Source organism: Ursus maritimus, unplaced genomic scaffold (genome assembly GCF_017311325.1).
Source record: "Ursus maritimus isolate PB19 unplaced genomic scaffold, ASM1731132v1 scaffold_30, whole genome shotgun sequence".
In the NCBI taxonomy this organism is placed as follows: Eukaryota; Metazoa; Chordata; class Mammalia; order Carnivora; family Ursidae; genus Ursus; species Ursus maritimus.
In genome coordinates this window covers 7,073,250-7,085,628 of record NW_024425564.1, presented here as the reverse complement: position 1 = coordinate 7,085,628, position 12,379 = coordinate 7,073,250, and the positions used below count along the sequence as shown (strand labels likewise).

At 57.2% G+C, this 12,379-nt stretch overlaps 1 protein-coding gene across 1 annotated transcript in view; it reads left to right on the top strand.

The window, feature by feature from the left end:
* Positions 1–4,598: 4,598 nt before the first annotated feature.
* GABBR1 (gamma-aminobutyric acid type B receptor subunit 1) overlaps positions 4,599–12,379 on the top strand; it is a 25,820-nt gene continuing 18,039 nt past the window's right edge. Inside the window, exons 1-6 of the mRNA XM_040644869.1 lie at positions 4,599–4,655; positions 5,038–5,125; positions 5,760–5,963; positions 6,718–6,903; positions 8,277–8,297; positions 9,647–9,807. Of these exons, the coding sequence (XP_040500803.1) occupies positions 5,038–5,125; positions 5,760–5,963; positions 6,718–6,903; positions 8,277–8,297; positions 9,647–9,807 (660 nt within the window). The 5' untranslated portion in view covers positions 4,599–4,655. The remainder of the gene's footprint in view (positions 4,656–5,037; positions 5,126–5,759; positions 5,964–6,717; positions 6,904–8,276; positions 8,298–9,646; positions 9,808–12,379) is intronic.

Here is a 12,379-nt window from a genome sequence, read left to right as displayed (position 1 = left end):
GGGTATTGTTTGGATACTGTGATAGTGTGCTCTGAATACATGAACAATTAGTTCCTGAGCTGGGCGTAATGAGACAGAAATCTGTTTCAGCAAAAGGAACCAGCAAAACCCTACCAACCCGGTGCCCAAACGCATACGTGCATAAGGATACGTACGCTTTTGGGACTGGTATGAATATTCATACCTGGTAGATTCTTCATTACATATATTTAACTAAACATAATACTTGTTTGTTTTGAAATCTTCAAGAAAATCTGATCCTCTTGTAGTTCCAGGAATAGAAATACTACATTTGTGTGTAAAAACTGAGTCTTTTCTACATCTGTTAACCTGGCCTCACATCCGCTTCAGAAGGGACAACGAGCTGACTACTGTCCTTTCTGTGGTTTAGGTTAGCCTAGCACTTCGTTACATTGTCTTCATTTATTTCTCATAGAAGGGCTCCCTCACAGAAAAGTTATTTACAGAAGCAACGGTGTCAACTTTGTAACCTGGCGATTGTCCCCAGCATCTGTGAGACAGTGCTCCCCATGACCCGCAGTGTCTGGTGGGAGAGGGCCGGGGGTTCCAGCAGGAACTGCATTGTGGCTTTCCTATCTCACTAAAGTTTCCAGATTCCACTCTGGGTTCCTGCACGGGCCTGTGAAGGCATCCTAGAAATAACTTTGTAACTTTGCTGTTTCCTTTTCCTGGCACAAAGCCCCAAGGCCTGCCGAGTCAAGACCGCACAACCGAACTAGAGCTGGACATGGCGAGCAGGTGAGAGCCTTTGTTAAAGGTTTCCCTTACCCCCGACCCTCTCCTGGCAGGGTAGTGCTGCGAGCCGTCCCGGAGGGGGTAGCACCCGCAGAAGCTCAGGACCGTCTTAGCTGCAGAAAGGGCTCCAGCCATCACGGAGAAGCCGAGGTGAGGCTTGGCTTGTAAATAACCTCATGGTTGAATTTTAAACCTTTGCCCCATACAGTTTTCTAAATCGCAGGAGCTGTCTGTGTAGGATAGAAGACTGTCCTTGAAGACACGACTTTCACCAGAGTACATCCCCCGCACACAGACCACTCACCACTAATTCTGATGGAAAACACTGAGATGCTCCTTGACCTCCGACAAGGCTGCCTTGGGGTGGAAGTTGGGTCAGAGGAGGGCCTTGGGACTAAATCTCAGAACACAGTGGAAAGAATTTGGAAACGGACTAAGAGGCTTGAGTTCAAATATTGGCTCTGTCAATTTCACAGCTGGGTGACCTCTGATTTGTACTTAGTTTTCCCAAATCATGGTTTACTGGTCTCCAAACTAAGGACACTATGTGTTCTTTGCATGGCTGGGTAAGAATTACGTTAGATGCCCTCTGAAGGCACCTAGCACCCAGCAGACTCTCAGTTAACTCAGCTCCTTTGGTTAATACGTTACCAGGGGGTGTGGGGTGTTAAGTTCTGGGCTCTATGCTCCACGTGTTGGGCAGAAGGTGAGGCAGAAGACAGCGAAGGAAGTGGAAGGATGGAAAATCACATGAACAGGAAGACTGGTACCGTGCTGCCATCTCTGAGAAGCAGGCCGAAACTGTAAAAGGAGGTGCTGTCACCAAAGGCACAGGGACTAGGGGACAGGATTGAGTGGGACCTTCCCAGAGGAGAGGAGTTTGGTGCTTGGAGTGGAAGGCAAAGGAGTGGACTGGCTGTGGGAGGGTGGGGTTGGGATACTGATGGGGGAGACGTCAGTACGTGTCCTGAGGAACGTGGGCCTGGATCTGGGAAGGGACACTGGAGGATGAAACAGGGTGAAAGGAGGAAAAAGGCGAGCAGTGTCAAAGTGCTTAGGACGGTTAAAAGGAAAACCTAAGTGATTATAAAGGTAACACTTGTAAAACACTTGGGCAGAAACTGAAACCACCACCACCACAAAGGACGCCAGTATTCATGACCCCAGAGGCAGTTACTGCCAACATTCGGACGTATTTTCTTCCAGCTTTTAAAGATATATATACCACAGCTGCACAAACTTTGTATTCTGCTTTTCTTCCCCTCAAACTCTTGTATTTTCCCATTGTAATGTCATTAGTTCCTCTTTTAAACGCGTTTTCATAGCTATTTCTTTGAATGGATACATTCCAATGTGTGAAACCAATATTCTGTGATTTGGACATGACGGTGGTTTCCTTTAGCACCAGCCATGAGGCAAAAAATACTACCAGAGTAATTTTCAATTTCATAGACTCATAGAATCCTCTTCCAGGGGCATTCTAGCCTCCCATGCCCCTCAATGCAGCACAGAAGAGCAGTCAGGACTTCAGGGAAGCCAGAGACAAGTCGCCGGAATGAAGATGAGATGAGGACCTTGAGAACTCATTTGTAGGCTCCCGAGAGGGTGTCTCTCACATACTCCCCTACGGAAAGGCCATGCGGGATCTGGGAAGGGCGTCCTCTGGGCCGTCGGCCAGGACCACACAGTAGCACACAGAGACGGTGTTCTGGCCAGACCGGGCACACGCAGGAAACTCTTCCTTTCAAAGCACTCTGGGAAATTTCTCACCCTGGTGTCAAGAACTTTATTTTGCTTCACACTCACATTTTTTGGTCCTGCCCTGCTGAGAGGACAGCAGGCCCCTCAGAGGAGGGGTGGCTGCTGCTTTGAGTGGTTAGAAATTCTGCCCCAGTCTCTTCTGCCCATTTTCTAGCTTGGTGGGTCTCAACCACTCCCTAGGGAATGTTTAAAAAAAGCTGTGGGCTTTTCTTTTGTAATTACAGCGAAGAGGGGGGCCATGAGGGGCATCGATGAGTAGGGCAGACGAACAATATATCCCTCCAAGCATAGCCTGCACAATGAACTGACCCGCATCCAGAGTCTCAGATGTCCCCTAGGACCTTCGTGTAGGTGAAAACCTGTGTTTAATTATCTGAGCCTAGAAATTAATACTGTTTAAAAAACGGTATTACTATACAATGAACTTTCTAGGAATGCAATTACAGTTCTGTGTATATTTAGGGAAAAATGATTTTGCTACCAAGAGTTGTTCAACATTTTGTTAAATCAGTTCATTGATGACAACATGCTGGAGGTGCTGAGTCACTGACTGAGCACCCGTGTCTGTGCACCTGCAGAGGTCCACACCTGCGAGTCTGTGCACAGGTGCACACACCTGCCTCCTCATCACCACCTCCTGAGTCATCAGGTCTCAACACCCACATGCTAAAACATGGCTCATGTTCTTTTATTACAAATTATTGTTTTTCATTGGCCCTTTATGTACAGATAGGGAAGCACGTTGATTTTTAAAAGTTATGTGTGTAGGTAGGTGGTATCATCTATGAATTTCAATTCAGTGTAGTAAAGGATTCACCGCAAGATATCGGTTACACAAAGGGCTCAAGGCTGAGAACCTCGGTTCCCATCAGTCTCACACTATTTGCCTTCTCCCACCTCTTTCCCAGGACCAGCCAGAAAGGAGCTTTTTTCCCCCATAAGGAGTCCCCTGTCTCCTCTAGCAGCCCAAACTCACTCCCATGAACACACACACACACACACACACCCTTCATTCCCACGAATACACACACACACACACACACCCTTCATTCCCATGAATACACACACACACACACACACACAGGCCCTTTGCTCCCACGAACACAACACACACACACACACACACAGGCCCTTCGCTCCCATGCACACACACACACTCACGCACACCCTCTCCACCGTATAAAAGCGCGGAGCCGCGGGAACTGTCAGAGGCCTGCACTTTCCCCGCAGTCTCCAGGCTCCCAGCTCCCCATCCCCCAGAAATACGGACGGGCCCAGCAGGAGTAAAGAAAGAGACGGTTGGCTCCAGCCCGCTGGAAGCTCCTTTGTCTCCTTTTTTCCCTCTACTACTCCATTTCTCTCCTGATGCTCCCCTCCCCGGCTTTCGCCTCCAGTCTTTTCCCCGAGTTGCCTGCCCAGGGCAGCGAGACAGAGCGGCTGGGCCGCGGGAGCCGCTCGGGGCGCACGGCCTTCACCCCCCTCCTCCGCCCTTCCCGGTCTGACCTCAGCTTCTCCTTTCCCTCCCACCTGCCTCGCTCCCCTCGTGGCCCCGGCCTCCGCCTCTCTCCTCTCACCCCGATCCGGACCTGCCTCCTGCTCGTGCGGCGGTCCCTCTCCACCTGCATCCCAGATTCCCAGCCTCTGCGCCCGCTCCTCCGCCTTCGGCTCGGGGCCCCTCGCCCCCACCCGGCTCCGGTGCGCGCCCCAGCCTCCCACCCGCCGCCGCCCGCCCCCCGCGCCGTGGGAGGTCCAGGGCGGGGCCGGGATCCGGGGCGGCTCCCGGGGTTCGGCTTGTGGGAGGCTCCCTCGCTTCGGTCTCCCCCTCCCTCCCCCCGCCCTGTCTTCTCCGCACCCTCCTTCTTCCCTCCGCCCGGAGCCTCCCCCGGTCCCCGGCGCCGCCTCCTTCGCTCCCGGCTCCCGCTCCCGCGGCCGCCGCCGCCGCCCCGGGAAGGAGAGACCGGGGTGGGGTTTGGGGGAGCGCGAGGGGAGCGAGACCCTGGCCGGGCAGGAGCCCGGATTCACGGGGAGGAGGGCTGGGAGGAGGGCAAGGTTGTGGAGAAAGGAGGGGGAGCGGGAGGAGCGGCCGGGCCTGGGGCCTTGAGGCCCGGAGAGCCGGGAAGCCGGGCCGGCGCGCCGAGGTAAGAGCCGGGCCGGCAGCCGGGCTCGGAGCTGGGCGCGCGGGGGAGGGCCGCGCCGGGGCGCGCGGGGCAGCGGCCGGGGAGCGCGGGGCGCCGGGCTCGGAGAGCCGCGGGGGCCGGGGGAGAGGAGGTGGTTAGAGGTGGAGTCCCGGGAGGGTGGGGGGCCGAGGGAGGCAGGAGGAGGGTGGGGACAGGCGCTCTCTCCTCCCCCCCCACCCCGCGCCGGGCTCCGCCCCCGCCTCCTCCGCGGGGCGCGCGTCTCGTCCGCAGGCGGAGCCGGGTCGGAGCCCCGCGAGGCCCGGCGAGCGAGGCCGGGCGGCACCCCCGGGTTGGGCCGCGCCGGCGGGGCTCGGTCCGGCCCTCACGGCCGTCTGTCCCTCAGATGCTGCTGCTGCTGCTGCCGCTGGCGCCGCTCTTCCTCCGCCCCCCGGGCGCGGGCGGGGCGCAGACCCCCAACGCCACCTCAGAAGGTGCACCTTCGCCGGCGACCTCGGGCACCCCACCCACTGCCCCCTCCTTGCACCCCCTTTTCTGGGCCTCATTACTGCCCCGGCAGCCCTACCTAGACAGCGTCCCGGCCTGGCGACCCTGGCTGCCCGGCCCCCCCGTTAACACCCTGAGCTCCTTTCCCTCGCCCCACCTATGACCCCTTCTTCTCCGCCCCACGTCACTGCATCAGCTGCCTTTCGGTGACCCTGCACTGTTTCCTCGACCCCACCCCTCCCTCCTGCCCATACGCTGCCTGGGTAGCCTAAGAAGCCCCCCTGGACTCATCCTAATTTACTCAGAAATCCTGCTTTAGCCTGTTTTACCAAGCTCACTGGCATATTGTACCCTTGCACGAATTCTTAATTTTCTTTTCTCCATTACCCCCAACCAGCACCTTCCCTCCTCACTTATGAGTTCTCACTGGCCTTAACCCCGGCTCAGGGCGCTCTGTCCTTCAGCCCAGGGTTCTGGACCCATCTCTACTCCCACTCCCGGCATCCCATCTGGGCCCCTGGTCCGCCACCTGCCCACTGACCACGCCCTGTGCGCCTGGGCTTCCTGCAGCTGACTCTGCCACCCCCCAACCCTCTCTGACTCCTGGGACTCACCCCTCAGGTTGCCAGATCATACACCCGCCTTGGGAAGGGGGCATCAGGTACAGGGGCCTGACTCGGGACCAGGTGAAGGCTATCAACTTCCTGCCGGTGGACTATGAGATTGAGTATGTGTGCCGGGGAGAGCGCGAGGTGGTGGGGCCCAAGGTCCGAAAGTGCCTGGCCAACGGCTCCTGGACAGATATGGACACACCCAGCCGATGTGGTGAGTAGCCTCGAAAAGCCCCTCTTCTCTTCAAGACCATTCCTCTTCCTGCCTCAAACTTAGCATTACTGCTTACAAGTCGGCTCTGTAAATCCGCTGTAACAAAATTCGGATACGTTTATTGCGCGAACGCTGTGTAAGAAGGGTTTACCGTGTGCACTTGGAGGCAGTCAAGTTAGCGGCCCACCTTTCATTTCATCCCATCCTCCCTGCATTAGGCCACCGACCGTTTGATAAAATAACTTGATTATTCATCTTGTGAGCTCTTCTTTTTGAGGGTTTTTAGTGGCAGATTGTGCAAAAACACTCAAAATGATTTCATGGCATTTTTGAATACCTCTGTCTCCAACATAGAGATCATATACCCACAAAGCAAACCCCAGTTTAACATTCGTGTAAGTCAACTGTAATAAGAAAGGTAAATCTGATTGTGCATCTAAAGTTACATCCATCCGTATGAGCCAGGGAACCGCCCACTGCCACTGACTTTGAAGAGATCCCCTTCTATGTTCTTATAGCTCCATCTTGGGTTCCTACCATGGAAATGCTTTTTCCTTTTTTCTGTTGGTAATGTGTGGATGCTTCCAGGGTTAGGGGAGGAATGGAAACTAGAGAGGCAAATCCTTTGCACCCCTGATTTTCTGCAGAGTAGGATGCTTGAGGCCCCCAAGCCCAATCTGCAGCCCCTGCTCTTTAAGGGGAAGGAACCTTCCCCAGTGTGCCTCTCTTTTTCATTTTTCATATCTCTCCACAGTCCGCATCTGCTCCAAGTCATATTTGGCCCTGGAAAATGGGAAGGTTTTCCTGACGGGTGGGGACCTCCCCGCTCTGGACGGAGCCCGGGTGGATTTCCGGTGTGACCCTGACTTCCATCTTGTGGGCAGCTCCCGGAGCATCTGTAGTCAGGGCCAGTGGAGCAGTGCCAAGCCCCACTGCCAGGGTGAGGGGCATGGCTGCCTGCTTGCAGCTGAGGGTGCTTGCAGAGGATGGGAGTGGGGTGGGAAGGGATGGCGGGAAAGGACGGGGCGCTATGCAACATGGGGGGCTTTGGGGGAGTGGAGCTGAAAACCCAACTCTTTTTCCCCTCCCACCTGTCTCCGGCCCCTTCTGTAGTCCCCAGTGCCCACTTCACCTACACTGGGGGCTTCCCTCCTCTACCTCCCTCTTTTTATGTCTCCTCCCTGCTCCCAATTCTTCACATGTTCTCTTTTCGAGTCTCACCCTCCATCACCTTTCTTAAGGGTTAAGTACTCCAGTTTCCCCTAGCCTCAGTCCCTTTCTCTAAACTTAGAACTTTCTATGCATAATCCTCTTCTGCTACTGATTCCTCTCCATTTGTTATATAACTGGATTATTGTAAAGACTCAGAAATAAATCATATGTCATACTTAGAAAAAAATGTTAAAACTGGGAAGAATATCTGGGGTGGAAAATTATCAGGGTAAAAATTAAAAAGAGTTAAAACTGGGGGCAGAACCATCAGAGGACTAAGGACCACCCAGGGGTGGGGCAGGGGAAGAGGACAGTCCTTTTCCGGAAATCCCAGACAACCGCCATCATTCCCAAGGGACTCAGTCTTGTGTCCAACACCTTTTTTTTTTTTTTTTTTTTTTTTTTTTTTTTGTCATTTAGTTCTGCAGAATTCCCCCTTTCCTAAAGGGCACCCAGGTTCTCCCTTTGCAGTCTTCTCTGCGGGATGCAGGCATACCTCATGCTTCCCCTACTCTTGTAGACTCTTTCAAGGTCCTGGACCTGGCTTTCCTCCCTTAACGTAATGATTTTGCTTGTCGTTTACCATTCCATTCTGGAAACTGAGAGTCCCATCCAGGGGTGGACTTACCACGGAGCTAATGCAATTTAATCTCAGGGCTCCTCATTCACACAGGTCTCTTCTTGTGCTCTAATTATGTGTTCACATGGTCATAGCTTTTTGTAAAAAATGCAAAAGTAAGATTTTAAAAGCAATAGTTTAAAAACAATTGTATTTGTAATTTGTATTTTTTTTCTCTTAGAGACCCCTGCATTTTATAGTATTTAGGCTCCACAAAACCAGGATCTGCCCCTGTCTTAGCTGTTGGCACTCGGGTCTCAAATTCTGTTGTCCTATGAAAAATAAAAGAAGAAAACCGACGGGTTCTGACCCACAGCCCCACCTTGCTCTTATCCCCAGGCACCCTTCCCTCAGAAACTCAGGCTTCTGCTCTTCCCGGTCCTCTCCGGCCTGGACAGGTGTGGGAGGGGGCTGGGGATCAGGCCGGGGAAGCTGGGCGCCAGTGGTAACTCTTCTCTGATCCCCGTCTTTCCTGCTGCCAGTGAATCGAACGCCGCACTCAGGTGAGATCAGAAACCCTCATCTCGCGCACTGCAATCCCCTTATCCCTCACTCTTCACCCTCCAACCCCGGGGGTTCTGCCCCCAGGCTGTGGGGTCCTGTCCTTCTTCCCCCAACCTCCCCCACCCCCCCACCCCGTCCCAGTTCGCGGCCGGCCCCTTCTTTCCCTACCTGTTTTCTGCCTCCAGTCCCGGTTTTCTGCGAGGCTGCGGTCCCTCCCATCTCCCCGCTTGGCTGCCCTGCCCTGGGCTCCGCCTCCTCCCAGACTCCGCTACCGCCGAAGGGCAGAGCCCGGCCGGGGGCGGGGGGCGCCGGCAGACCCCGCGCGTCCGCGGCCTGCTCCCTGCGGGGTTCCGCCGGACACCCCCGGCAGCCCCGCGCGGCCGTCTCCCCCTGGCCGGGCCTGGCTCTCGCCTCTTCGGCTCCTCCGCACGGCCGTCCCTTCCCTCCACCTCCACCCTCTCCCTTCTCGCAGCTCCCATTCCTTCCCGAGCTCTGTCTCCCCAGCCCCGGGTTCCCAGCCTCCGCCCCATCACTCCCCTTCACGCCACCCCCTTCCCACCCAACCACCTCTCTCCTAAGCCGCTGCCATCGCCCTGTCCCCCACACCCTCAGCCCTTGGCCCCATCCATCCACACCCCGGATTCAGACACGCGCGTCCCACCGCCGTCCTTCGCGTCTCCATGCCCGGCTCCCCGGCGCTTCGGCCCACCCCGCCCTCCCGGCACGCCCCTTCCCCTCTCGGCTCCTCCCTGACCGCCCCGTAGGTGGGACCCCCCCCCCCATTCCCGGTCCAGGCCTTTCCCGCGGGGGTCGCGTCCTTCTCCCCTCCCCGCCCCGCCCCTCCGCCTGTCGTTCCCACGGCGGCGCGCGCCTCCCTCCCCGCCCCTCCCCCCCGCAGCTGCCGCGCGCCGCCCGTGACGTCAGGGCCCCCTCCCAGCCCGACATCTGCTCCTCCTCCCCTCGGTCGGTCAGTCAGTCCGCGAGGAGAGTCCGCGGTGGAGCTGGCGGTGGCAGGGGCGGGAGCTGGAGCCGTGGGGGCCCTAGGAAGCCAACCTTGCCCGCTTCCCTGGGGCCCTCGCCCCCTCCTCCCTACACAAGCCAGGATGGAGGACCCTCTTCGACACTCCCTCAGCAGCCCTCCCCAGGAAAAGTGTCCCCCCTGAGCTCCTCCCTCTCCCCAAACAGCCCCTCTCCCTCCCGGCCATGGGTCCGGGGGCCCCCGCTCCCCGGGTGGGGTGGCCGCTGCCGCTCCTGCTGGTGATGGCGGCGGGGGTGACTCCGGTGTGGGCCTCCCACTCCCCTCATCTCCCGCGGCCTCACTCGCGGGTCCCCCCGCACCCCTCCTCAGAACGGCGCGCAGTGTACATCGGGGCGCTGTTTCCCATGAGCGGGGGCTGGCCCGGGGGCCAGGCCTGCCAGCCCGCGGTGGAGATGGCGCTGGAGGACGTGAATAGCCGCAGGGACATCCTGCCGGACTACGAGCTCAAGCTCATCCACCACGACAGCAAGGTAGCCCCGGACGGGGGAGTGGGCGGGCGGCGGGGGCCTGGGGGGCAGGGGGCCAGCTTCACGCGCCTCGGGCTGGGTGACTTCTGGGATTGCGGAGCAGACCCCTCCCACGTGTGACTAGCGGGAGACGGGCTGGGGGTGCAGGAGCTCGGGGAGAGTCACGGGGGCTGGAGGTTCAAGATGAGGGTCTAGGGCTTTAAGAGGCTTAATGGGGCTGTGAGGCAGACCCTCTGCTCCCCAGGACGCAGGGACGTGGCGGGGAGGGTTGGGGAAACTGGTGGTGGGTTTAGGGTACTAGCTGATCCTGGTCCTCCGGGATGGGTTCAGGGTACGGTGGAGGTGTCAGAGGTGAGGCGCTGGAGCAGGGCTTTGGATTTACCATGGTAACAAGGTAAACCTTGGCAGAAGGCTAGAGACGGAATAAGAAACATTTTGAGGGACTTAAGTGCTCTGGTTTATTTATCACAACAAACAGCAAGGTAGCTGTGAGCCCTACCCTGTGGAGGGTTCCTGGACTGTGGGGTATATTGGCATATTGTGATTTGGGAACGCTAATGGTCAGGAGATGGGCAGAGGTACTGGGAAAATGAACTGGATTAGAGGTCCACACAGGAGCCCTCACCCCAGCATGGGGATAGAGGGAGTCTGCATATAGGCAGCAGAGAGAAGAGAGAAGAGGAAAGAGTGGCGTAGGGGAGGGGGCGGTGCGGAGGAATGGGGTACAGATCAATTCTTGGGCAGCCTGTGGAACTTGGGTCTTGAGTTTATCTTCCTTAGAGCCTTGTGGCCTCTGCGATGTGAGAAGGGAAAGAGGATGTAGGCTGAGGGAGGCGGGGAAGAGAGAAAGGGGGAAGGAAAGAACATTTGGGTCTGGTAGTAGAGGGTGGTCCCGTAAGATTCCTTGCCCACTCTATTGCCTACGGTAATTGGGAACATGGGGAAGGATGTGGCACAGGGAAGGAAAGAGACTTGGGACCTCAAATTTATCTTCTCTGACACATGGCCCCAGAAACCCCCAGAATAAGGGGCTGGGGGAGAGCAGAGTGGAGTAGAGGTGAGGACCTGGTCGCCTTCGCCTGGATGGACTCAGGGTGTATAGTCGTCCTTGAGCAGCCATCCACACCAAGAAATAGGTTTGTGAGGGAGGAGCGGGCAGAGTGGGGTTGAAGGTGGGGTGGGGAGAGAAGAGGGCCCAAGGACAGTTAGGAGCTTGGAGAGAGGACTTCAGACCCCTCCTGACACTTTGGCAGGGATTCCCAAACTTCGGTGTCCATGAGAATCACTAGAGGAGTGGGTTTAAAACAGATGCTAACCCCTAGTCAGGAATGAGTCCCGAGGATCTGCGTGTTTACCATTCCACGTCCTGTCCTGGTGGACGCCTAGGTAGCCACCCCAGGATGCCCATGGAAGAGCAGCAGCGTACAGGGGAGAATTAGGTGCTGGGGGGAGAGGCAGGGAGAGGAGCAGAGGGTCAGGTCTGCTGGAGCTGGGAGTCTGGGGAGAGAGACTGGGAGGGATGGGTGCAGGGGTCAGGGTAGGGGGTCACAGGGAGCCTGGGAGCCCCCGTAACCCTGTGTGTGAGCTCAGACTGATCCACCGTGACAGGTGACTCCCCAGAGGTGCTGGGGAGCAGATGGGGGGCCTGAGAGAAACTAGAAGAGGCAGCGAGGGAGAGAGGGAAGCAGGCACACTGGAATGTGTGACTCCTGCCTGCAAATCCGGATCCTTTGCAGAAGAGAGAGCGCGGAGGAGAGGCTGAGAGGAAGTCTACTGGGGCGGGGGTGAGAATCAGGGAATCTGCTGGGAGGAGTTGGGTGTGGAAGGAGAGAAGGTAGGGGAGGAATGAGCACGGAGAGCAGAGCCCAGGTCAGCCTGCCTGCGTGTTTTCTCTGCTCTCCTATGTCCTCCTTGCTCCTGCCAGCCCTGCCTTCAGGCTGCAGCGGGGAGCTGGGCTAGGATCTGGGCTAACCCACTAGGAGAATGCAGGAAGCTGGGGCCTGAGAATGGCAGAGAGGCTGGGAGCAGCCCGAGTGGGAGGGTGAAGAGGCTTCAAAAACACCTCTTAGCAGGGGGTGAGGGGACAGCAGAGGGTTCTCCCTGCTCCACCTGGCTCCCCTTCTCTAACTTCCCAGGGTGTCTCCAATGTCAGGCCCCAGTGGGAAGTGAGCAGGCTCTGGGGGGCCTCCCTTATTCCCTCTCTGCCTGCCCCCATTTCACCCCCCAGCCCCTGGGCCTCCTGCCTGCTCCTCTCTAACCCGGCTCCCCACTGCCTTCCATTTCTTTTCCACTTCCTTTGGGGCTCCAGCAGCTTCTGAAATGTCAGGCTTCAGCAGGGGGGGAACAGGCAGGGGGACACCATGCAGCTCTTCCTCCCCATGTCCCTTCCTCCCACCATCCCTTCCCTCCCCAGCTCTCTGCGTTGTTTACTCTCCCCATCTCCCTGCCCCTCCTTCAGCACCCCTAAAAGCATCTGGTTTGTTGAGAGCCTCATTCTGTTTATTCTCCCCAGTTCTTCCTCACCTGTTTCTGCACCACTTCCACCCAACCCCCCCCCCCCCCCCCCCCCCCCCCC